The 25,225-nt window shown below is 36.9% G+C and overlaps 2 protein-coding genes across 2 annotated transcripts in view; both read right to left on the bottom strand.

Annotated features, from left to right (window-relative positions):
* LOC115630949 (calcium/calmodulin-dependent 3',5'-cyclic nucleotide phosphodiesterase 1) overlaps positions 1 to 25,225 on the bottom strand; it is a 77,001-nt gene that overhangs the window by 12,017 nt on the left and 39,759 nt on the right. Inside the window, exons 2-5 of the mRNA XM_030527518.1 lie at positions 22,658 to 22,873; positions 17,117 to 17,657; positions 15,067 to 15,180; positions 11,937 to 12,599 (exon numbers count right to left, since the gene is read on the bottom strand). Coding sequence (XP_030383378.1) covers positions 11,937 to 12,599; positions 15,067 to 15,180; positions 17,117 to 17,657; positions 22,658 to 22,873 — 1,534 coding nt within the window. The remainder of the gene's footprint in view (positions 1 to 11,936; positions 12,600 to 15,066; positions 15,181 to 17,116; positions 17,658 to 22,657; positions 22,874 to 25,225) is intronic.
* Positions 8,457 to 10,628, bottom strand: LOC115630953 (polycomb protein esc). The gene is made up of 4 exons (XM_030527527.1): positions 10,467 to 10,628; positions 10,233 to 10,363; positions 9,995 to 10,166; positions 8,457 to 9,920 (listed from the first exon to the last, which is right to left on the bottom strand). Exons 1-4 carry the CDS (start codon positions 10,530 to 10,532, stop codon positions 9,009 to 9,011), a joined length of 1,281 nt encoding a protein of 426 aa, XP_030383387.1. The 5' UTR covers positions 10,533 to 10,628; the 3' UTR covers positions 8,457 to 9,008.

Here is a 25,225-nt window from a genome sequence, read left to right as displayed (position 1 = left end):
GCGAACTACAACTGCTAGTAGCAGAAGAAGTGGTGGCAGAAACAGAAGAAAGTGGCAACAGCAGCTCGCCAGGGAGTGCAAAGGCTTTGCGTGCCAGGGCAGGCCAGGCCAGGCCAGGCCATACCATACCGGGCCAAAAGTTCTGGCCAAGAGCGAAATGCCTGATGTGCGTGCTACATAACTTGTGGATACTTCTTTTAATGTCTGTATGTATGTACAGCAATGCCAAAGTATTGCATGTAGATACTTGTATTTTTGCGCTCGCCGCACGCCAACTGCTGCAAAAGGATATCAATTATGTCAGTGGTTGGGCAAAGGAGCAGTGCAAAAGCAGTCGAGGGGATGGCCGCGTAAAACGCAGAGTCAGAGTCAGAGTCAGAGTCAAGAGAATGGCAACTATTATGTACTGCGCTCTTATTTTATATATGCATGCTATATATATACACATATATAAGTATATATAAAAGTCAGCATTTTTTTGTACTACTTTCACGAAACAATTACACAAAATGCTAAAAGGCATAAAAACAACAACACTGTCTGAATAACACGACAACGTCACGAGCTTGGGGCGCTTTGTCAGCAACTTCCTCAAAAGGTTTGCCCCACCACTCAGAATAATATTTGTTTAAGTTCAAATAGAACAGAATTGAAAATTTACTTCAAAAATAGATCGTTATCAATTATAGAATTTAGTAAAAATAAACCAATTATGAATGAAGAAAAGAGAGAATTTGTTCAAATTTATGAACAGACTTTTAATTGTTATAAAGATATGTATTTTTTAAAATTATATATATTTTAGGTTGTACCTTTAGAATTTATCTTTTAAGATTAATATTTCAGTATTTTCTTATAGCAAGTCTGATTTTTTCCCAGGGTGTCGTTTATACATTTTCTCTTTTGTTTTATTGTTTTTCCCCACCACTAAGAATAATGTTTATAAATGTTCAAATCGAACAGAATTGAACATTTAATTATTAAATTATAAAATTTCATAAAAATAAACCAATTATGTTCGTAATATTTGAAAAATCAATCAATTTATCAATAAAAATGATAATTTTATAAAATTGAATAATTATATATTTTTTTAATAAAAATAACGAAAATTGTTGATTAATATTTTACCTTTAGAATTTAGAAAATAAAAGATCAAATTGTTCAATTTTATGAACAGTTTTTTTCGTTTTATAAAATTATATATTATTTTAATATAAATGAAAATTAATGATAAAAATTTTAACTTAAGATTTTATCTTTTAGGTTTAATTTTTCAGTATTTTCTAAAAGCAAGTTCTATTTTATTTCCAAGGGTGTCGGTTTAAATTACTTTTATGAACAGACTTTTAATTTTATAAAATTATATATTCTTTTAATAAAAAATTGCAAAAAAATTCTGATTAATATTTTAACTTTGGAATTTATCTTTTAAGACTAATATTTCAGTATTTTCTAATATGATTTTTTCCTAAGTGTGTCGTTTGTACGTTTTCTCTTTTGTTTTATTGCTTTGCATGCCCGGAAAGGCTCCCAAAGTCATAGGCCAAGTCACAGGAAGTGCATGTTGAGCGTGCCATAAAAGTTTTGCCCCCACTTGTCCCTTCCCCCGACCCCTACTCACTGCCATTCGAGCATAATGAACGTCAGACTTTGTTTATGGCGCAAATTGCATTTCATTTCTGTTCGTTTTTCTTGCCCCTTTCATTTCGAATTGCCATTTTCTGAGAGACGCCGGCGGCGTCAACGTCTGTTAAATAAATAGGAACGATCATTGGAACATTTGCATGAATTCAATTTAATATGCATTAGTTGCTGTTACTTTGCCAGACTCAAATCACGCAAGGCTGCGGACTGGGCGCCCCAAAGTATGCAACAGGTAGTAGTGGAGCTTTAATATGCCGGCAGCACAAGTCTCTTATTAGCCACACACGTGGCGTACATTCGAAAGCATAAGTATTTGGACAAGCTTATCGTTAAGCAAGCCTCCACTATTATATAAGCGATAGACATTTTTATCTCATATGTAGACAAAAAGACAAGACAGTGACTGTCAATATTTTGCAGGAATCAAGCATTTTTGTTGCTCACAAATCTTCATCCAATCGAACAGATTTTACAGACAGCTCATAAAAGTTATTTTTTGTTAAAAGTTGGGATATATTCTCTCAAAAAAAAAGTGAATTTATGATATTATAAATAAATCAAATGCAGTTGGTGAAATGCTGAATATTTTTACTTATTCGCAAAGAAGACAAATTTAAAGGTATAATTTTTTCTCTTCTGCTTGCCGGTTGAATACGAAAAGGCTGCTTTCTGCGGCATAAATTGAGATTATTGAATTGGCTTTTAGGTGATGTTGATGCACGTAGCTTAAGGTTAAATTAGTAGTAACTGAAAATGTATATTCCGATATATTTTTGTTGGATAAAATTTAGCTTTAGGCCGTTTTAAAGATGGGCGCATAATGAGAGCAGATAGATGTTGCTTAACAGACATGCACTTTTCTGGTTGAGAAATATTTTCCTATGTATGTATCTGAACATAACATTTTTCTATTCTCAAATTTTGTTGCTTGCTTGAACTGTAAAGTGTTTGGTTTTTCACTAATAAATGCCAATTAATTTAGTCCAAGCCCTTCAGGCAACTAGTATGCACATCTGTAGCGAGGTATGTTTTAATTTCAGTATCCATGGTAATTAAAAGGAAAGATAGCCTGCAGGAATGCTTTTACTTGAAGTCACTAATTTAGTTGAAACACTTCTGGCAGCTAGTAAGCATATCTGTTGCGAGGTATGTTTTAATTTCAGTATCCATGGTAATTAAAAGGATACATAGCCAGCAGGAATGTGAGCTATTATTACTTGAAGCCATCCGAAATCTATTGCCTCTTCAAATTACCAACTGGTTTTATTTGAAGTTATGCTTAAAGGATTGTCTAATGTGCTTCGACTCATCCTGCCATATATGTATGTGTTTGCCCTTCTTGTAAATGCGCACAAATGTATGCTACTTAATAGTTATGCCTGCAATTTCCTGCGGCAATGCCTTTGGAGCTTTAAGCATCTTTTTATCATCAGTGTTTTGTGCTGGGCTGGGAAATTGCCGGCAAATTGACAGCATTGTTTTCAGGCATTGGCGGCACAAGAAAAGATTTGGCGCTACTTTCTGCGAAACTCATTGCCAGGCCATGGAGGGTAAATAGGAAGGAAATACGCAACAGCAAAAGCTAACAAGCACATTGCGTGGCAACAACAATGAAAATGAAACGGTCCATTACATTGAAATCTGCTTTGTGGCTGCTTCTTGCTGCTTTCAGCTCTACACGCCCCATACTTATCAGGCCCCATTCAAGCTCGAACCACTGATGCCTGATTAAAGTGCGTTTTCTGCGATTTGTTGTTGGGCAGCACGTATCCAAAACAACAACAACAGTAACAACAACAACAGCAGCCAGAACAGCGACAATGTGCCATGTCCTTCAACGTCAAGTTCCTATTTTCGCTATTTTGCTTTCTATGGCCCCCACCGTCTGCCCCAATTCGGCCGACGTTTTATGAGAGACATCAACGTGTCGTTTCGTTTGTACTCTCAAAAGGCTCTTATAACTTGGCCATAAAGTATGTAACTTTTGAAGCACATTTTCCTTTCTAATAAAGTTTGCCATATGTAGGAATACGACCGTCATTCTGTATTCTTCAGGTATAGTCTATAGAATCAACCATCAATAACGCAAATCTATATGTTTCCTTATATACATATCTAGTCAGCAATACAAAATTATATTTCCTTATTGAATTAAAAAGCTAGCTTAATGTAAATGTTCCTGAATGCAAAAATATGTTGAATATATTGATTCTTATTAAAGGTTTAAACATAATCTATTTGAAATTCGTTTCTTAATTAAATAAACAACTTCAGAATCGATTCAGGCTTAAAATGAAATCTAAATGTATTATTCATGAGCGTAAGGCCTTATCTTCTGTTAGATCATTTACCATTTTTAGCTTAGTAAAAGGCTTATATATCATTTTGAAAACCTTTCAGCATTTTAGATACTAATTTTTTATAATGTTATACATTATATACATTATACATTATTAATAGTTTTGGCTTAAAATTGAATTTATCGAATAATATAAATGCAATCCTGTGAGTGTAGAAGCCCTACAATGAATTTATAAAAACTATTTGTGTATAAACACATACTCGAATATACCTATTCAAAACTGGGATGCATATATCAGACACTTAAGAAATTCTAATACGTAAACGCATCCTTTGAAGATATCTTTTTTCAATGAGTTTTTTCCATTAATTAGAAATTCTGCAGTCATCAGTTAGATGCTGTAAGAAGTGGTGTTGAAAACCAATATATTTTTATATATAAATATGTTATATATATTTTTCAAATTTTTAAAAATTATTTATCATTTTTATTTATTTTATTTATTTATAATTTTTATTTATTTATTTCTGCTTCGATTTCTCCCCACTTTTTGCAGGCAGTAAAGCTTATTAAGACAATGTGCTTTTAATGGATTACAAGCCCAGACTTACAAGTATCACTGTGCGGGCCCTTTATGTAATTATGAAAGAGAGCCTTTGAAGTTTATAAATTCCTATTAATTTTTTTACAAAACAATTACAAACTATCTCAAGTATATCAAATGATTTATGAATATATTTTTAAATTTTCTATGAACTCTACAAACTCGAAATGCAACATACAAATAAATATATAATATTCCATTTTCATTGAATCCCACTACCAAAGCAAGGGTGTCTGAACTTCGGTGTGTGAAGAAAGCATTTGCTCTTTATGCTTCTTTTGCATTTCTTTGTGTGAAAGCCTTGCTGACTATTGGTCTGCTTCAGGCTACTTTTGCTGCTTGCTTATGCAGCATAAAAAAAAATTGGCAGTTAACATCATTTATTATTGATTTTGCCTGTTGTTTGTTGGCGCATTGAAAAACGAGCGACTAGCAACAATAATAACAATAGTGCCAACACATCAGCTGGCCTGTCGTGTCTGTCTATCTGTCTGAGCTGTTGCCCGTTAATATGTCGCTGGTCTCGCTGTTTTTTGGGTCAATTATATATGTAGTAAATAAGTGAGTATTGTGCAGGAAGACTCATAGAGGGAAACCGGCGACGACATCGATATTGCTCATACGCACCATTGGCGACCACGACCCCAAACGCGACACTAATGCTTTCACGCAAAAGATGATTGATGATGTTGTTGTTACTGCCCGCCATTGTTAGCACACTTTTCTATGGTATCTAAATGTGCATACTTACATATATATGTATGTATATTCGTATATATGCCTTTAACTGCTAATTGTAGGTATGTATTGTTATACTATACATATATAGAGTAACAATTTACATTCGCATAGCCTTCAACTTGCCGTTTGCGTATTGACCTAATTTTGTTTGGCCCTTGGGAGTGAGAACTTTGTTTTCCAGTTGAATTATTCGATGTTGTTGCCCCAATTTTAATTGACTCATTATATGTATAGGTTGTTGTTGGTGTTGTTGTTATTGTAAATACATAATTGACGACGTACTGTTAAAATCAAAGCTAATGAATGTAAATTATTATAATGATTTGCATTTACTTTTTCACTTTGCCACACTTTTGCAATTTTCTCATTTGCAACTGCAATTTGCCGTCGTCTGTCATTCGCAAAAAAATAAATAAAAATAATGTATTTTTAATTGTGATTTATTCAATCTGGCTGCGACACGGACACGGACGCGGACTTTTCAGCTCTCTTTGTTCACATTTTACCGCGAATACGAGTATGTACGATATACGAGTATGTACATACCGTTTATGTATGAAATTGAAAGAGAGAAATGGAAAAGAGGCGCAGCGCTTCGCACGTTTGAAGATACTACATTAAAATTATTTTAACGTTATCTGAATTAATGAAGCCGAAAATGGCATTTAATTTGTGAAATTTCATAGATATCGTGCAAGTGGCGATGGTGGCGGCGCCCTATATCTTATTTACAGCAAAGTGATTTCTTTTCATTCAACTTTTATTGTTAATATTCCACATTTTTCTGGTTTGTTGTTTGTTATCATAATTAAACAAAGGTTGCGTCAGTAAATGATAGCGTAAGGGGAGTGCATTTGTGTGTGTGTGTGCGGAACCTTTTCCATTTTGGTTCTGTGGTTGTCTTGGCCGCACTGTAGGCGCCATCAACTTTAATTTGCAGAAGTAGACGAGTAGGGCACTAAACAAGCACATTAGCTTCAAGAACACAGAACAGGCCAACATCATTTGTTAAAGCCAAAGTACTCGACATACAAGCGTAGGCGTTGTTAAGGAAGACGCGATTTATCTTAATGCAGGACATCGAAGGCAGTGTTAGCGGTGGGTGGGGACGCTGGCGTAGACTTCATCGTATTTTATTTGAGCTTAAAGTGCGTGGCAGACCGAAGCGGAAGTGGAGGCGACTCCCAGAAAAGTGCCGACGGTGAAATGTGTTCGACTTTTGAGCTTTGCCACAAAATGACATTCTAAACTAATTTGGGGCGTCAAAAGCACATGTAAAAAAAGTAAATTAAGCTGACAGGCACAACTAACAAGCTATCAAGCCGGCAGCGCCTTGATTAATTTTGCCTGACAGGACATTTTGGGTAAATTTTGTATGTGTCCGTGTGCTCTGTGAGGAGTGGGTGTGTGTGTATGTGTGCGGTAATTTTGTATTTATAAAGTTGAGAGTGCTCTAACCACAATAACAGACAGTGACAAGACTACGACGACGACGACGTCAACACAGATACACACAAACAGACAAAAGCAGAGAGACAACCACAGGACGAACCGCAATCTGATGATTCTTCGCTTATTGCCGTCAGTGTCATTGATGCTGCTGTGGCGACGCGCATAGCTCAACACATGAATGGAACTAGGACAAAGACCGTTGCTGGACCAAGAGGATGACGCTGAGTGGCATCTGTGTTTATGGAAAGGACAAGATCCAACAACAGAGAGACGAGTAAAGAAACGGAGAATTGTTTAGACTTCAAATGTACGAGTAAATCAAACCAAATTAAAAGTGAGAAATGCTTAAATGTTTTTCAAATTACTGTTCCGCCAGCTGTATTGGTTGTATTCGTTTAAAATCTTTGCGAATTTTTCCAAGTCCCATATACTATAAGATAATACTTAAATACTTATAAAAGCTTCAGTTGAAAGTATAAGTTATTTTTTGAAAATGAGCAGTTCGGCTCTTCAGCTATATGTTAATCAAAATCAGTGTTATTTGGTATTGCCGTTCACTTAAAGTTCTCATTGTACTTAAAAATTTACCCGTTTATTTTGAACGGGAAAAGCTTAAGTTCTTTTTTACTGAACCAAGAGCATTTAGAAAAGTAACCAGTTCAGCAGCACGCATAAAAGTCATTAACAGTTCGTGGAACTAGCTCATTGTTAAGAAAAGTAATCGGAAATCGTTGTGCATATGCGAGTTGATTGAATTAAACGCGTTTCGATTTCAAAATACTTAAGCAATTATCAGTCAGTTATTTTTAAAACCTTGAGCTTTAATATGACATAGAATTTAAATTTAAACATGTATATATACATACATATGTATGTATATTCTTCTTAGTTTAGGGTAAATAATGCCAACACGAAGTGTGCGCCTGTTAAATGAAAAAGTAGCACAATGACTTCTTAGATTAGGAAGTGGTAGCTAGTGGAGACCATTGTCAGGCATCGACTTTGCGTGCTACGTTCATGTCAAGGCTGAAGACAGCATTGTGTTTTGGGGAAACCGCATTGACAACTTAATGCCCACATAGCTAATTACTCGCACTGCTGTGAAAATACAGGCGGCGGCAGCCCCCAAACATTCGGCCCCATACGCTTTTAAAGTCAACGTTGAGTAAAGTATAAACAAAGAAAAGCTACAGACTCAAATCAGAAGCAGCAGCAGCGGCAGCCAAAATACGTTGTGAGATTGTGTGATTGGATCCCTTAATCAGCTTTGAGCATAAAGTGGGCCATGGGGAGCTGTTATGCTTGCCTGACTGTCTGATGACTGTTGGTAGTTTCAATTTCGACGCATTCATTTTGTTCATTTTATTCGTCGCACTGCAGCAATGCATACAAATGACGTTCAATTGCAGGCCATTTGTTACTTTGTTGCTCAGCTCGATTAGGAATGACCCACAGGAGAGCTGGAACTACGTGGGTCAATCTTTAAGCTGAAGCAGCTCAGGAATGAAAGCGCCGCGTCTAATTGCATTATGTTTGTTTCCCCAGCATCCGTTGCGGTCCTTCTCCGGATAACGCCCGGCTCTGAGCGCAGTTGACTGAGTTTTCAATTACCTGGCTGATTACTTGGCAAAATAAATTGAAACTGTCGAGAGCGGCGACAACGCTTTGTACGCCACAAGGCTAAAATTGATATGAGAAGTGTTCGTGGAGTGTTGTGATTTATGTTGATAACTTTAATTGTTGACGTGTACTAATAACTAGGAACTAGGCTTTATGAATGCAAATCAGATGCTATGTTATTTGGCCACGTGAGATTTGGTTGTGGTTGCTGTGTTGAGCTAAAATAGGTGTGGATTAAAATCCCATTTTCATAACAACATGTGAACTAAAGCGATATTAATAGTAATACATTAGTTAGTCAATTAAATTCACTTGTTTGTGATAAACTTAATTACTAATGTAATCATTTTCACGTCATAGCATTATAACAATGCTAGATAAATAAACCTGTTATAGGTTTAGATATATTTAATTGTAGGCCTTTGAAATCTAATTCTTTTTAAAATCGCACAATACAACCGTGCCAACATATTCGCAAAACGAAAATCTTGCCAATTCAGTGCCAGGCGTGCTGAACGTGGAATACACTGAATTCGACAAATCATTTCGTTTTTCGCAAACGAGGCATGTTTGTTTGTCCATGAGAGAGTACTTCATATAATTACGGCACAATGTGATGAAAATGGGACTCTAGAGTTGTGTTTAGATGGCAACGGCTTGTCTGCGATTCCAACGCCACACAGTGGCATCATCGCAGACATAAATAAGAACATTGGCGTCGCGTGAGAACGCAATCTGACGCACGGTGGAGACACTACGTGGATTATGCAGGGTGGTCATATGTGCGCCCTCCGGATCGCTGGGATCCATCTCCCACACATACACCTTGCCTTGTTGATTACCCAGCGCGATAATCTTTTGCCAAGGATTGAAACCAAAACGCACAAACCAAATCTCACACTCGTCGTACTCGAACTCCGCAATAATGGTGCATGAAGAATCACTGGGCTTTAAGTTTTCAAAGCTCTGATGCAGCTGGCCAGGCTTCCAGCAGACAATGGCATTCTCGCAGGACTTTGAGAGCACAAAATTTCCGAACCATTGCACGCAGTCTACATAATTGCGATGTATGTCCCGCGTCGAGAAGTCCGGAAAATGTTTGGTGATTGTGGGAAATGGTAATGTTGATTTCTCCTGGCTGAATGTATGCGAGAGTTCAATCTTATGGTGGAATTCGGGCGTGTTCAGACACCACAGCTTCAATGAATGATCCATTCCACTGGACACGATACGATCGCCACGCATGTTAAAGTCAACGGATAGCACCTCGTCACGATGGCCTTCGACGCCACCAAAGATGGCAATGCAGACATGCGTTTGTATGTTCCAAAGGCGTATAGCATGATCCTTGCTGCCCGAGAGTAACAGCTGCAGCTTGGTCGGATGGAACTTTAGTTCATTAATGGCCTGGCCATGCCCAATATAATTTCCCACTGCCTCATTCTGTTTTATATCAATGACACGAATGACGCCACGATAACCTGCGGCGGCAAGCAATGGCGCCGCCGTCTTTAGGTCATAGGACCAGGAACAAGTGTAGAACACTTCGTCGGGCTGTAGAGAACGGGAGAGGTGAAGGAGTGGTTAGCGCCACTTTGTCCGCGACTCTTAGCCACAATATTACTCACATCTGGATCGGCATAACAATGAAGCAGCGTGATGCCGCCTTTGCGCGGACACTCGTAGACCGTACAACGATTGCTGCCAGCCGTTGCAAACACCTGTGGTTCGTTCTTGCCCAACAGTGTGTTGAAAGCTACACCAAATATGTTGGCGCCATGGTTTTCCCTTACGTGTGTGCTTGAAGTAGAAGGCCAATCAGTGTCAATGTCGCTTACTTGTTTCCGCATCCTCTTCCACACTTACTCGTATTTATAAGCAGCACCACTTTTGGGCTTCGATTTGGGATTTCGGCGTCCACGACGCTTGCTACGTGAGCTCGAAGGCGATTTACTGCGCGATGTGGTGCTATTTGTTGTAAAACTCGCTGACTCATCCTACACACATCCGCACACATGGGTTTCCAGTTTTGTCAACAAAGGGAATTGTTTTGAAATTAAATCGCTACCGTTTGCATTTTACATTTCCATTTCAACTTACGCCGCACGAGTCGTCACTGTCTTCGTGCTCGATGCCATTGCCGTTTTTCACTTTCTCACTGCTCATTTTGAATACACGACACGTTGTGGATACGCAGCGGCACGCAATTTAATATTTAAATTGCGTTTAAATTATTTAAACAATGCAAGCAACAAGTGTTTTGTTAACTTTTGGCGGCAAAATTGGCTGACAACTCACGGTGTTGCCATATCGATGAAGCGATAAAATTGCGCGCAGCTGACTCATGATCTATTCACACCACGATCAGCTGTGAGCGCGCATTTTAATAATGTACAGACATGAGGTGATTTCAGAGAGTTCAATAAAAAAGAAAATTAACGACTAGCTGTAAATGGGCAATGAACAATTTGCTTTGTATTTGATCAATTCTATTATAATTAGATGTAACTGTTGTGCTGTAGTAAATAAAGTGTTTGCAGCTTTAGCTTGAAAACGTACATTAATAGAGTTTTTAAACTTAATGATTATGAGACAGTCGTATATTTTTGGTCAAAAGTAGCCGTCAATTGGTATTCAAAATATTGCTGAGAACAGTCTACACAAGGGACCCACAAAAATGCAGTAAGGTGTTTTTTTCTCTCCAAATATTAAACGCATCTTTCGATTTTCAGTTCTATTTGAATTTGCAAATATAAGCAATCAAAACTTAATGATTCTCATAAAAATATATATTTAAGCATATATGTTTTATTTAACAACCATTACATTTTATGATAAATATTATTGATTTATATCGTGACGAATTGTAATAATGCAATATAATTCGTACAATATTTGGATGGTTCGATGTATTGCCTTCTTATTCAATGTTCCAAATATTTTTACCGAAAATCATATTTTTGGAGAACATTAAAAAGTTCAAAATGGGCCAGTAAAAAGTAACGTACAAATTACTCACGTGCAATAAACTATTTGAATAAAATGCATAAAATCGATGAATTGGGGGACAAACACATGCCATGAATGCAATTGTTAAGAAACATGTACAAATAGTTCAAAATTACATATTTACAAAAGAACTGTACAAATGCAGATTGCTGCGAGCAGTACAGAGAGCGAAAATATGGGGGAGTTTTGGTGTTGCTGTAGTACGTACAAGAGTGGAAATTATATAGTATTTACATAGTTCAAGCGAGAAATGGGGGACAGAGCTATATATACATATATATAGACAATAGTACAGCAGAATGAAGAATCATAGACAAACTTCAAGGTAGAGTGAGAGATAGAGACAGAGCGTAAGAGAGTGGGAGAGAGAGATATATATAGTTAAGAAGTTAAGGGTTATAGAGTTTGCTGTTGTTGAAGGCTCTGGTGAACCGTGTTGATTAAACATAAGGTAACAACATATTAGAAAATATAAATTTATTAATATATTTACGAACTGAAAAGGCATACAACAAAATTAATGCTAATTTTTTTTTAAATGTAAAACCATTTTTCAAGTACGTTTTATTCGTCGACATTGATCTCGCCCAGACCGGTGTGCGCAGGCGTCTTTGTCGCTGCACGGTCGCTTTATTACTGCAACTGCTACTGCTGGAAACACTTTGACCACCGCTGGCTGCACCCGCCCCACTCGATGGAGTATCCGAACTGGCCGCAGTAGTAGCTGCTGTTGTGGCTGCTGCTGTTGCATCTGTTGGGGCAGGCTTTGTCATTGAGTGGTGCTCCTCGAGCACTGATTCACTGACAGTTTCGAGAGCGGGTACTGTTTTTGTCACCTCTTCTGTCGCCGTCGCCGTCGCCATCCTAGTCGTTGCAGTTTCGTCGGGCGTTTCTGGGAGCGGTGGACCAGTGGGTCCACTGTGCGTTTGAGGCGCCATAGAAACGCCCTTCGTGCGACTCTCTATGCTTGTCGTTTGATTGTCGGACGCATCCACAACTGAGTTGGGTTCGCCAGCAGTGCCGGCGGTGGTGGTGGCGGTGGCGGTTGCATTGTGCAAGCTGCAGCTGCTATTTGAATTATTGTTATCCTGCTGTTGAGCATCGTCCTGCTCCTGCTGGCCACTATTGCTATGACTGTGCTGGCTGCAGTTTAGATTCTTACAGTTGGCATTGCAACGCTGCTCTGCCGCTGATGTCGCTTTGTCGCGCTGCTTGGACGGCTCACTTTGTGGGTGGTGGTCGGTCAAGTGTTTTTCGCACAGCAGTTGGCAGTGAGTAACAGCGAACCGGGACAGACGACAATGTTTTAGAGACGAGGAGAGTTCGTGGGTGGCATTTTTGTTCATTTGTTTGTATTGGTTTCAGTGTAATTGTGTTTTGTTTAGAATTTTTCAAAATATGGTTGGCAATAGAAAGAAAAAACATAAATAGAACATCAGTTGAAGTTGTTTGTATTATAAGAGCGCGGGGGGTAGTCGAAAAAGGCGGGGATTAGTCCAGCTGCAAAGCTTATAGGCTATATGTATAGACGAGAGACAAAATTTCAAGGTACTTCTCTTATAGATACAAGTTGGATTGTGTAAGATCAGCAAGGGACTAAGCATATACATATTTATATCCTTGCAAAGATTTTTATTTGGCGGAATTACTTGTATATAGAATAATGATGATATTTTATGCTGGAGGCAAACATTTATTTATATCCTTGCAAAAGATGAATGATTATTACTGCTTCCTACTATTTTTAAAGCCATAACATCTATCATATAAGATTTTATCTGAACACAATTACTTTTATTTGCTTATGATATCATCAGCTTACAAAATATATGATGTCTAGCATTATAATGTGCTGGTAATTGGCATTATACAAGTAGTTGTACGACTACAATACTGTTTGCAAAGGTATAATATTTTCGGCATGCCGAAGCTAAAATTTGTGCCGAGTCAGCTTAAAGTTGAAATTTTGTTTATTGTTTTTTGTCTTCTCCGATTTTCTTTACTTTTATTTCTTTTGCAGAGCATGAATGAAGACCGTACTCATTTATTCTGCTGTTTCTGATGTGTCCTGGCCAAGGACACGCACACTAGTCCATACAAGTAAATCGAACAATCGTGTCATGTGGCTGGCAAAGATGTGAATAAATTATGCATAAGGCAGCCGCACAGACACAAAATACCTACATACATACATATGTGTATAATGTGGAGGAGCTTTTATGTATGTATATATTAAAGAGAGAGAGAACACACCTTATACTTTGCTTTAATTGCAAGCACGAAAAACGGTTCTTATGTGTGATAAATAAAAAACAAAAAAAATTAATGCTGAGAAGTAGAATGTGTGACAGTTCCCCTTGCTGAACGTTTCGTAGCATGGAGAGTTGAGTTGTAAGGCACACAGCTTGTGAAAGCATAGCTTAGAGATATAGAGAACTTAGCACGGTGTCTGATTAAGAGTTGAGATTGTTGGGGGGGCACACAATTTATAATACACCAAGAAATGAGTACTGATAGTGAGGTCAGAGTTACAGAGGGGTAGTATACTTGACAAAGTTCAAAAATATTCCACTTAGAAAACACGACGAGAATTAAAACACACTGAGAAAGTTTGAGATATCGATAGGAGAGTTTTTCAATAATATACGGTGCTTCTTGTACGTTTTTGTTTTGTTTTTTTTTTGCAGTGGAGCTCTTCAAAAGAATTTTATTTGACAGTTTCGGAGGCATTAGTTATTTGTTTGCATGTACTTCAAAGTTACATACGCTAGTCTACCTAGAAAAATGAAATATGCGCATTTTGGCAATAAATGTAATATACTTGTATGTATGTATGAGGGGTATGATGATGGAGGCTGATGAGGAGACTAAACTTTTTGCTACTGCATAGCAAGGCAAAAAATTTGTTAGTTTCTTGACACATGAACAGAAGAGAGCACTACAAAATATGATGAAGATAGAAAAGTAGATATGTATGTTGATAGATAGATAGGCGTCATAAGAGGTTGAGGGTGAGTTGGTTAAAAGTATTACTTAGTAGTATTAGTGGTTGAGGTGGTTTTTGGATAAGTAGTTGATGTGAACGCATAGCGTTTATAGTACGAATAGATTGAGAGAGAGAGTTAAAAATCAACAAAGTTAACGACAAACCAAAACTGGAAGTTGACTCTAAGACTTACTCTTCGCACTCAACGGATGAAGACGCAATCTGCCCCAATTTTGTTTTACCTGTTGTGGGGCTTCTGTATTACACAGACACACACACATATATAAAAAGAAAAAATCGAAAATGAAAAAGTTGTAAAGGAATAACAAACAGATAAAACAGTATGAAGTATATATTATATATGTATATACGATTATTAATTGGTATGAGAAATCATAATGGAGAAGTCGCACGACGACAACAAAGTCTGCCATAATGAAATTGGCGATGAGTTTGAGTTTGATTCTAGTATATTGAAGCTTGCCTTGTGGTGCAATCCGAATAGGTATGCGAATTTCGAAAGCTACGGAGCATACTTTTGACCTACACTTAAATCTGTGAAAGCCTAAACCAATTGATGGGCCCCGATTCAGAATCGCAGTTAGAGTTGTTGTTTGGTTAGAAATGGAGCAAGTAGCTTGAGGATTGTCAATTACTTGTACGAGAAGTTGTATGAAAAAGCGCTACTGCAAATGCTACACCTACCTTGATTCGTCCAGGAACACTGCCTCGAGAACACGCGCTGCATAATGCAGATTGCGTTGCATGTCCTCGTAGGCAACGGATCCTTGATCCATGCGACGCAGCAAATGGCGAATTCTGTAATGAAAAGAGTGGACATTAGATTGATAAAGTCTTAATTTTGATATCTAACAAAGCTATCGCTCTAATGTTGGAAAATCATGCTTATGAAATACTTAAAGAAACAAATCTTTCATTACAAAATATATCTTAAAAACTTAATTTTGATAAACTGATAACACCACCTAACTTAATTATATTTTTGTACCATATTGACATCTTTTTATATTGAAACTTAAAAATAGAAAAAATTGCATTCGAATTAATATTTCTTTCGGTAGCGGACGAAATCTCAGACATATTCCAATAATAAATAACAATGAAAGCAAAAGTTATTTCTAGCATAAGAACAATACAGTATATACATATATTTTATTTGAACTTTAAACATTACTGACATGTGTTATTCATTTTTAAATTACAACAACAAACAAGTAGTTTCCAAATGAGAAAACTAAAACATTTAGCGAACAGGTATACAAAATGGAAGCAGTAGTCGAAATGGGGACTTTAACAATTCCTTCCCCAGCAATTTTTGTGCATTGGGAAAATCGACATATCAGAGATCCATGAAAATTTCGCATTCGTAAAACAAATAGCTCCAATAAGTGCAACAAATGCGTTCTGTAAATAGGGGAAGGCGCGTGAATCCAGAACAAAAAACTTCAAATGCCTCCAGAACTATGTTTTTAAAAAATTCTTTAAAAAGTATCCGTCCGTTGCTTCATCAGTAAAATTAAATCGTTTCTCTTTCTACAACTCTACACACAATTTTTTCCGCTCTTCTTCCCACTTTTCTTTCGAAAGTAACTTATTTTCCTAATATTCTTTCCACCATCCTCTTTAGGAGTTCATAAATAATGCAAATAGAAGCGGAACGCCTGAATAATTGTTAAAACAAAATAGAAATACGAGTATTATGTTTTTAACGCCACAAACTGAATGTATTAATAACAAAAACGAATTGATATTTCAGAGTTACAAGTACATATAGACAATTCATTATTATAGAACGGGTTTTTGATTTCGTAACCTCATAAGCCCAGCTATATGTAAAACTATTTACGTAAGGTTCGAGTTATTTTCTGCTCATGGAATTACCGGTTTTAGATCATGTATTCAACACCTTTGTCTTGGGTTTCTTATATACTTTACGCAAAAGTTAAGACGGTATACTCGCTTAGTGCGAATGAAAAGGATCAGGATGACAAGACGAGTCGATATAGCCATGAACGACCATCCGTCTGTACGGAAGGATCTCAAAGTATAAGAGCTTGAATTACTAAGCTTGGAAACCAAATTCTCCAGATTATTCAGGAGTTCGACAAAAGATGGGTTTGCGTTTATTTTTCCGTCGTACCTCCCACATTAGGTTTCATTGTGATATGTCAAAATAATAATAAAATAATGGATGTTTATGCCATAAGTGTAATCTCTGCCCATGCTCTGCCCGCAGCTTTTGTTGTTGTTGTGTCTGCTTTGGCTCAACTGTACACATATACGAAGACATAGTCTCTCATAAAAACAGTATTGATGTGTTATATTCAATGTACGTGTTATATACATTTGATTTATTATATTAATTTTATTTTAAATAAATTAATTTTATAAATAGATGAATAATTTTTTGTGCTTCTTGGAGAGGGTACAGCATTTTTAAAAGTTGAGTCCACTCGACTCTAGAATTCCTTTTTTGTTAAGCCTCAAGTTTATTTTACAATTTTAAATACTTTAATGGCACTAAAAAATCAAAACGGCAACCAATCAAAGATTTAAAAGGAGAATTAACTGAATTGAAAGATGCCTTGTACCTCCAAGAAGAATTGGTTTAGATTTAGCTAAGACTTTCAACTGTTAACAACTAATTTGTCCACTGAATGATAAACTTTTAATGTATATATTTTATTCTAGATATAAATATAAATAAATATATGATATATATATAGTTACTTACTTGACGGCTGCTTTATTGAGCGCATCTGGTGTATCGACAGATGGCAAATTTTCCCAATTTTCTATATTGTCCGCGCTGTACGGTTCCGCATCCGAGGTGAACATATCGGTACGCGATCCCGTTATTAACGAGTTCCCGGCCTCATCGGCACCCCCGCCATTGGGTGCCGTGGTCGGATCGGTTGAGTAGTTCGATAAATTCGGCGACGAGGGCTGCATTTTCTCCGAGTTGTTCATTGGTGGCACAGTCGTTGCGGCTACTGCTGATTCGCGCAGTGGCAGCTGCTGCAGTGGCTCAGTCGTGGAGGCTGCGGCGTTATGACCGCCGCCGCTGCTACCGTTAGTATTCGTATTCCGGGAGCTGCTGGTTCCAGTCGTTGCCGGACCGCTCAAGCGCTCGGCGCCCGGTTCACTTAATGGTTGGAAGAAACTGATGCTCGCGGCGTTCGCTGGCGAGCTGAGCAGCGTTGATTGTTGTGCGTCGATTTGTGTGAAATTTTTGCGACTATTTGAGCGTCGTACAATGGTAAGAGAGCCGTGTCCTGCAGACGAAAAGGGAATAAAAGAAAGTGAAGGAAACAATTGAAAAAGGGTTCATTCGTTAGGCATCGATTTGCTTTTATGTCAAATTTCTTGTATTGACATACATACACTTATGTATAGCCTTAAGCTATACTTAGGTTTAACGAAGCATAAAACTGAATTGTTTGCTTTGCTCCGTCTCCCATAAAAAAACATCTCTCTTGCATATTGAAAGAAATCAATAATTTATTCGTATTCGTACGCCCCACACGACAGTTTCTGACTTAAAGCCATTGTAGCATAAGTATACGAGTATATACAAATTCCTTTATTTAGTGTTACCCAAGGCCAAATTTATTCTTAACGAGTGGAAGAGAAAAGAATATAGAAGGAAGGGAAGCGAAGGGCAGGGCAGGGGAACGTAACTCAGTGAGGCGACGAGCTGATGTGCTCATGTGGCAAATCTTTGCCAACGAAATAAACGTAATTGAGTGGCGTGCTTCTAAATATACTCCGTGCCCGCCTTGTCCAGCGTTGAAAATTGCCAGGATTTATCTGTTTGCCAAGCGTAGAAAACAAAATGAAGACGAAAAGGAAAAGGAGAGAAAGCACAAAAAAATATATAAAGCATTCAGTGTGTGTTTGTGCCCAACCCACTTGTACACTTTGGGTCGTTAACTGCACTCCATTCATTTTGGCAGTGCAGCATTTGAAGGGCCAAAGTGCCTCTGGCACGCAACATGCACAAAGGTGTCTCTCCCTATTGTTGTTACTGGTGCGGCTGCTGGTGCTGCTTCTCCTACTGCCACTGTCGCTGCCACTGCCGATGGGCACTGACATAAAAATCGGTTTTTACTGCACTTAAATTTATGTTTCACCCGAGATTCCTTCACTTAACTGCTTCAGCTTGTACACAGTTTAGCTTTACAAGGACCATTGCACAGTGGTTAAGCTTCACGGAAAAATAATATTGAAATACCAATTACATGTCTTAACTAAGAGCTCCGTCTGTATGCACATCCATCTCCCAGAAGGGGTAAAAAGGACAATTTTGGTATATAGATAGATATATGGATAGATAGATGGACAGGTAGTTGGATAATATAGATGGTTAGATAAATGGATAGATAGATGGATAGATAGTTGGATAGATAGATGGATAGATACTTGTAGATGGATAGATAGATGGATAGATAGATGGATAGATAGATGGATAGATAGTTGGATAGATAGATGGTTAGATAGATGGATAGATAGATGGACAGGTAGTTGGATAATATAGATGGTTAGATAGATGGATAGATAGATGGATAGATAGATGGATAGATAGATGGATAGATAGTTGGATAGATAGATGGATAGATAGATGGATAGATAGATGGATAGATAGATGGATAGATAGATGGTTAGATAGATGGTTAGATAGATGGATAGATAGATGGATAGATAGATGGATAGATAGATGGATAGATAGATGGATAGATAGATGGATAGATAGATGGATAGATATATGGTTAGATAGATGGATAGATAGATGGAGAGATATATCGATAGATAGATGGATAGATAGATAGATAGATAGATGGATAGATAGATGGATAGATAGATGGATAGATAGATGGATAGATAGATGGATAGATAGATGGACAGGTAGTTGGATAATATAGATGGTTAGATAGATGGATAGATAGATGGATAGATAGATGGATAGATAGATGGATAGATAGATGGATAGATAGATGGATAGATAGATGGATAGATAGATGGATAGATAGATGGTTAGATAGATGGTTAGATAGATGGATAGATAGATGGATAGATAGATGGATGGATAGATGGATAGATAGATGGTTAGATAGATGGATAGATAGATGGATAGATATATGGATAGATAGATGGATAGATAGATGGATAGATAGATGGATAGATAGATGGATAGATAGATGGATAGATAGTTGGATAGATAGATGAATAGATAGATGAATAGATAGATGGATAGATAGATGGATATATAGATGAATAGATAGATGGATAGATAGATGGATAGATAGATGGATGGATAGATGGATAGATAGATGGATAGATAGATGGATAGATAGTTGGATAGATAGATGGATAGATGGATGGATAGATAGATGGTTAGATAGATGGATAGATAGATGGATAGATAGATGGATAGATAGATGGATAGATAGATGGATAGATAGATGGATAGATAGATGGATAGATAGATGGATAGATAGTTGGATAGATAGATGGTTAGATAGATGGTTAGATAGATGGATAGATAGATGGATAGATAGATGGATAGATAGTTGGATAGATAGATGGATAGATAGATGGATAGATAGATGGATAGATAGTTGGATAGATATATGGTTAGATAGATGAATAGATAGATGGATAGATAGATGGATATATAGATGGATAGATAGATGGATAGATAGATGGATAGATAGATGGATAGATAGATGGATAGATAGTTGGATAGATAGATGGTTAGATAGATGGTTAGATAGATGGATAGATAGATGGATAGATAGATGGATTGATAGATGGATAGATAGATGGTTAGATAGATGGATAGATAGATGGATAGATATATGGATAGATAGATGGATAGATAGATGGATAGATAGATGGATAGATAGATGGATAGATAGATGGATAGATAGTTGGATAGATAGATGAATAGATAGATGAATAGATAGATGGATAGATAGATGGATATATAGATGAATAGATAGATGGATAGATAGATGGATGGATAGATGGATGGATAGATGGATAGATAGATGGTTAGATAGATGGATAGATAGATGGATAGATAGATAGATGGTTAGATAGATGGATAGATAGATGGATAGATAGATGGATAGATAGATGGATAGATAGGTGGATAGATAGATGGATAGATAGATGGATAGATAGATGGATAGATAGATGGATAGATAGATGGATAGATGGATAGATATATGGTTAGATAGATGGATAGATAGATGGATAGATAGATGGATAGATAGATCGATAGATAGATGGATAGATAGATGGATAGATAGATGGATAGATAGATGGATAGATAGATGGATAGATAGATGGATAGATAGATGGATAGATAGATGGATAGATAGATGGATAGATAGATGGATAGATAGATGGATAGATAGATTGATAGATAGATGGATAGATAGATGGATAGATAGATGGATAGATAGATGGATAGATAGATGGATAGATAGATGGATAGATAGATGGATAGATAGATGGATAGATAGATGGATAGATAGATGGATAGATAGATGGATAGATAGATGGATAGATAGATGGATAGATAGATGGATAGATAGATGGATAGATAGATGGATAGATAGATGGATAGATAGATGGATAGATAGATGGATAGATAGATGGATAGATAGATGGATAGATAGATGGATAGATAGATGGATAGATAGATGGATAGATAGATGGATAGATAGATGGATAGATAGGATAGATAGATGGATAGATAGATGGATAGATAGGTGGATAGATAGATGAATAGATAGATGGATAGATAGATGGATAGATAGATGGATAGATAGATGGATAGATAGATGGATAGATAGATGGATAGATAGATGGATAGATATATGGTTAGATAGATGGATAGATAGATGGATAGATAGATGGATAGATAGATCGATATATAGATGGATAGATAGATGGATAGATAGATGGATAGATAGATGGATAGATAGATGGATAGATAGATGGATAGATAGATGGATAGATAGATGGATAGATAGATGGATAGATAGATGGATAGATAGATGGATAGATAGATGAATAGATAGATGGATAGATAGATGAATAGATAGACGGATAGATAGATGGATGGATATATAGATGGATATATAGATGGATATATAGATGGATATATAGATGGATATATAGATGGATATAAAGATAGATAGATAGTTGGATAGATATATGGTTAGATAGATGAATAGATAGATGGATAGATAGCTGGATAGATAGTTGGGTAAATAGGTATACAGATAGATGGATTAATATATAGATTTTTCCTGTAGAAGTTAACTGAATCCTACCAACGAACTACCTTTGTTTTAGATGGACGAACCGTCGTGTTTCCTGAAATCCAATTCTTATTGTGCGAGGACACAACCTGCCCCACTCTCTAGTACCAGTGTTATTAGAAACTGCGAAAGACTGCTCTGTTCAATATTGAAATATTTCGATATTATTTTTCCTGGAAAAGTGTAGCCCCAGTCAAGGAAGTGTGTAAAATCATTCCTTTTGATATAAAATTAAAGAGACAACGAGAAATAAAAAGTGCTCTTAGTACACATTTCAAAAAGAATTGGAATTGAACTGCTTGTTTCTGAACCACTGTGCCTTATGGGATCTGTCTGTTAGGTATGCGACTAACTGAGCAGAGCTGAGCTGATTCCGTCTGCTTGACGTTTCTTTATCGTCCGCCATCATGCGCTCTAAGTACGAGTTGTTAACGTTTGCACTGCTCAGTGTTCAGGCTCGACAAGATGCTGGCGCAAAATGTTTAATGTTTGTTTTACTGCGCATCGACACTTGAGCCAAACTCCTGCTGTAAGCTAAAGGATCTGCCCTGCAGCACCTCGTCTCTTTAATGAGTTCCACATACGACCTGCTCGGCCCTTTCTTTGGCTTTATTTTATTTCCGTAAATGTACAATGTAAGCAAAATGTTGTTGCCGCTCTTTGTTATTATCCTTTGTTTTATTTTATTTTTTTTTTTTTTGGCTGAGGGTTTTTGCAGCTTAGTTGCATCCTGTCGCAAAAAGCTGGCAATGAAATCTCAGCAGTGGTGGCAAGATTTATGCAGCCGTTGCAGGTAGCAGGCTACCGGCTCGCCGCGCAATGTCAGGCAATAAAATGGAAATTAAAATAATTTTGTGGTGGGTTCGGATAAATGAAAAAATACAAAGCTTTCAACCGCAGTGTTTCACGCCCCCTTTAAGCCCCTGGACCCTCATACTTACTTGCCACTTGACCATTTATTGTCGCATTTGTGCTGCCGCCCAGTTCGCAACTGCTAAGGTTCTGAATTTCCGTGCCACCGACTGAAGTTGTTGTTGTTGCTGCACCGCCGCCTGCTGCACCACTGCCTACTCCACAGACCGTACTGCTGGTGCCCGCTGAAACGCCTGCGCTGGCCTCGTCACGCTTGCCCGGTATCGCCTCCGGTGTACTGGCAACTGCAAAATGATGCAAAAAAAGAGGATAAGTCGTTATTGGTTGTGCTCATCCAACATCCAGAATCCAGCAACCCTCAGCCCACACACCCTTGCATCAATTTCCACGAGCTGGGCTCCATGTCTGTAGTGTGGACTGCCTTATTCCATAGCAACCACATGAAGTGGGAGCATAACAAAATATTCATAACAGCTGCCATCAACTAACAAATCCTCAGCTATATTCCATACATACCACACGTATTTTTATGTAAGCAGGTAGAGTAAAGGTAGAACATATTTGGATTCCCTAAACTACGAAGAGTTTTCCTACAATCGCTATAAATGTAGTATTCAAGAAATTAGATAATCGCACATCTGCCGGCTACTGCTTTCATTTCAATACGTTCCCTAAAAGGGAGTCGATAGAATAGCGCTTTAACTTACCTCCCAGAACAATAAAATAAATATAATATAATAAATAGCTGGCCGGACTGGCAATCAAATTTGCCCCCACCGGGTGGGATATTTTCCTTTTTCTCCTTCTGTTCCTTTTTCTCATTTAGATAGCTCTTACAAGTAAGTATAAGTAAATTTTTTCCTCCATTATATTTTTTTTTTAGTCATTTGGGTCTATAATCTCTGACAACATATAGCTGTGAATCGGGGCATAGCTGTCCAAATGGCAAATAAAATATAAAATATAAATATAATATATACATTATGGTATAGTTAAATTATAACTTGATATTGGTAATTTGTATCGACAGCACTATTTGATGATCTATTAAATAAATCAATAATCTCAACAAAAAAAAATAGTATAACAAACAATCATAGAAAAACGTAAAGATGCTTCATGCAATGATATACTTGTAAAGACTTTTAAATTGTAACTTATGGACAGACGATTATAACGAAAAAAATACTATCAAAAATAGAAAGTACAAATAAATAAATAAATAATTTTTTTCAAATGGCACTTTCAAAGCATACTTTGTACACGATTGCGATTTATAGCTGCAATAAGAATTTGAGAAATTTAGATACGATATTCCCTTTCCCTACTGGCCGGCTGACTGGTGCTTGTAATGTTGTTAGCCAAAGTGTATCTCTATTTATTTCTATTTCAATCTGTAGCCGTTTAATATCCTTTTGTTATGTTTCGAATTTTATCCTTTTAGCCTTCGCCCACCACCCAACAGTTCGTTGCTCTGCCAAGCAACCAGGCACAATATTTAGATTGAAATGGCTTTTTATGCGTTGAAAGCCTTTTATTAGCAGCTAAGCAATTTCTGGAGAACATTAGCAAACATATGAAGTAGAGAAGCAGTTATGCTGCTGAGCTCATCATCCACTTTTACGCCCCTGCAGTAACTATAAATAGGGGGATTCTATGTTTCTCTTTTCAATAACGCGTCTAGTAAGCCCTGGCAAGCGTCACACATGACTTGTTGCGTCCATTTTATTATTATTACCATCATTATGAATACTATTAGTGTTAATAAATAATGGTAATCATGGTTACAGAGGACTATATTTTAAAGTTCAATTAATTGTACTAGTATTTTTTTCTTTGATTTAAACTTTTCCGCTAAGAAAAAGCGACACGAAACAAAATTAGAAGTGGAAGCATTTAACAGGTAATTTCGATTTGTGATTAATGATTAATGCTACTACTTGTTGAAGAAAGTGTAATTATTTGTTTGTTTTTATACTTGTACATACTCGTATTTATACCAATCAGTAATTATAACAATTTACAAATCGAAATTACCTGGTGATACGCCCATTGTAGTATTTTGTGCTTTTAAAGGTTTCTGTGATATTTCATAGACAAAATAAATCATTGTCACACTCGTGTAAATCAAATTGAAATTACACACCTATGTATATAAGCTCTATTAGGTTTCCCTTTTTAGGCAATTAGTCAGAATGAGTTTCTTTACTGTTCCCATATTCATGGCTCTGTTGGCCAGTGCTGCTTTGACCGACGCCTGCATTTGTATGCCGGCTTTAGAGTCTGTTTGCGGCAGTGATGGTATTACCTACGAAAACACATGTGTCCTGAATTGTTCGATCCAGATAGCCCAGAAGCAGGGTCGTGACTTGAAATTGGTTCACGAGGGCAAATGTCAATACTAAATGTATGTAAAAGTTTGATCAAATAAATTCAACTGCTTTTAGACACTCTATTATACTCTCTACCCAATGAATTAAAGGGTATTGGAATAGTAATGTATGTATATTGGGAATAAAACATGATAAGGATAATGATTATTATCATTATTTTTAATCAATAAAATCATTCACTTATAGTGGGAGCTTCGAATAGCACAACGAGATAGCAGGATTCTCACAACCTAATGCTAAATT

Source organism: Scaptodrosophila lebanonensis, unplaced genomic scaffold (genome assembly GCF_003285725.1).
Source record: "Scaptodrosophila lebanonensis strain 11010-0011.00,11010-0021.00 unplaced genomic scaffold, SlebRS2 tig00001412-arrow-pilon, whole genome shotgun sequence".
Classification (NCBI taxonomy): domain Eukaryota; kingdom Metazoa; phylum Arthropoda; class Insecta; order Diptera; family Drosophilidae; genus Scaptodrosophila; species Scaptodrosophila lebanonensis.
This window is presented reverse-complemented; position numbering and strand designations above follow the sequence as displayed.

Coding starts and splice junctions, on each gene's coding strand:
- LOC115630953 (XM_030527527.1), bottom strand. CDS start 10,532: ATGAGCAGTGAGAAAGTGAAAAACGGCAATGGCATCGAGCACGAAGAC. Junction 10,167..10,232: donor GGTGCTGCTTATAAATACGA/GTAAGTGTGGAA, acceptor TTCTACTTCAAG/CACACACGTAAGGGAAAACC. Junction 9,921..9,994: donor ATTGTTATGCCGATCCAGAT/GTGAGTAATATT, acceptor CGTTCTCTACAG/CCCGACGAAGTGTTCTACAC.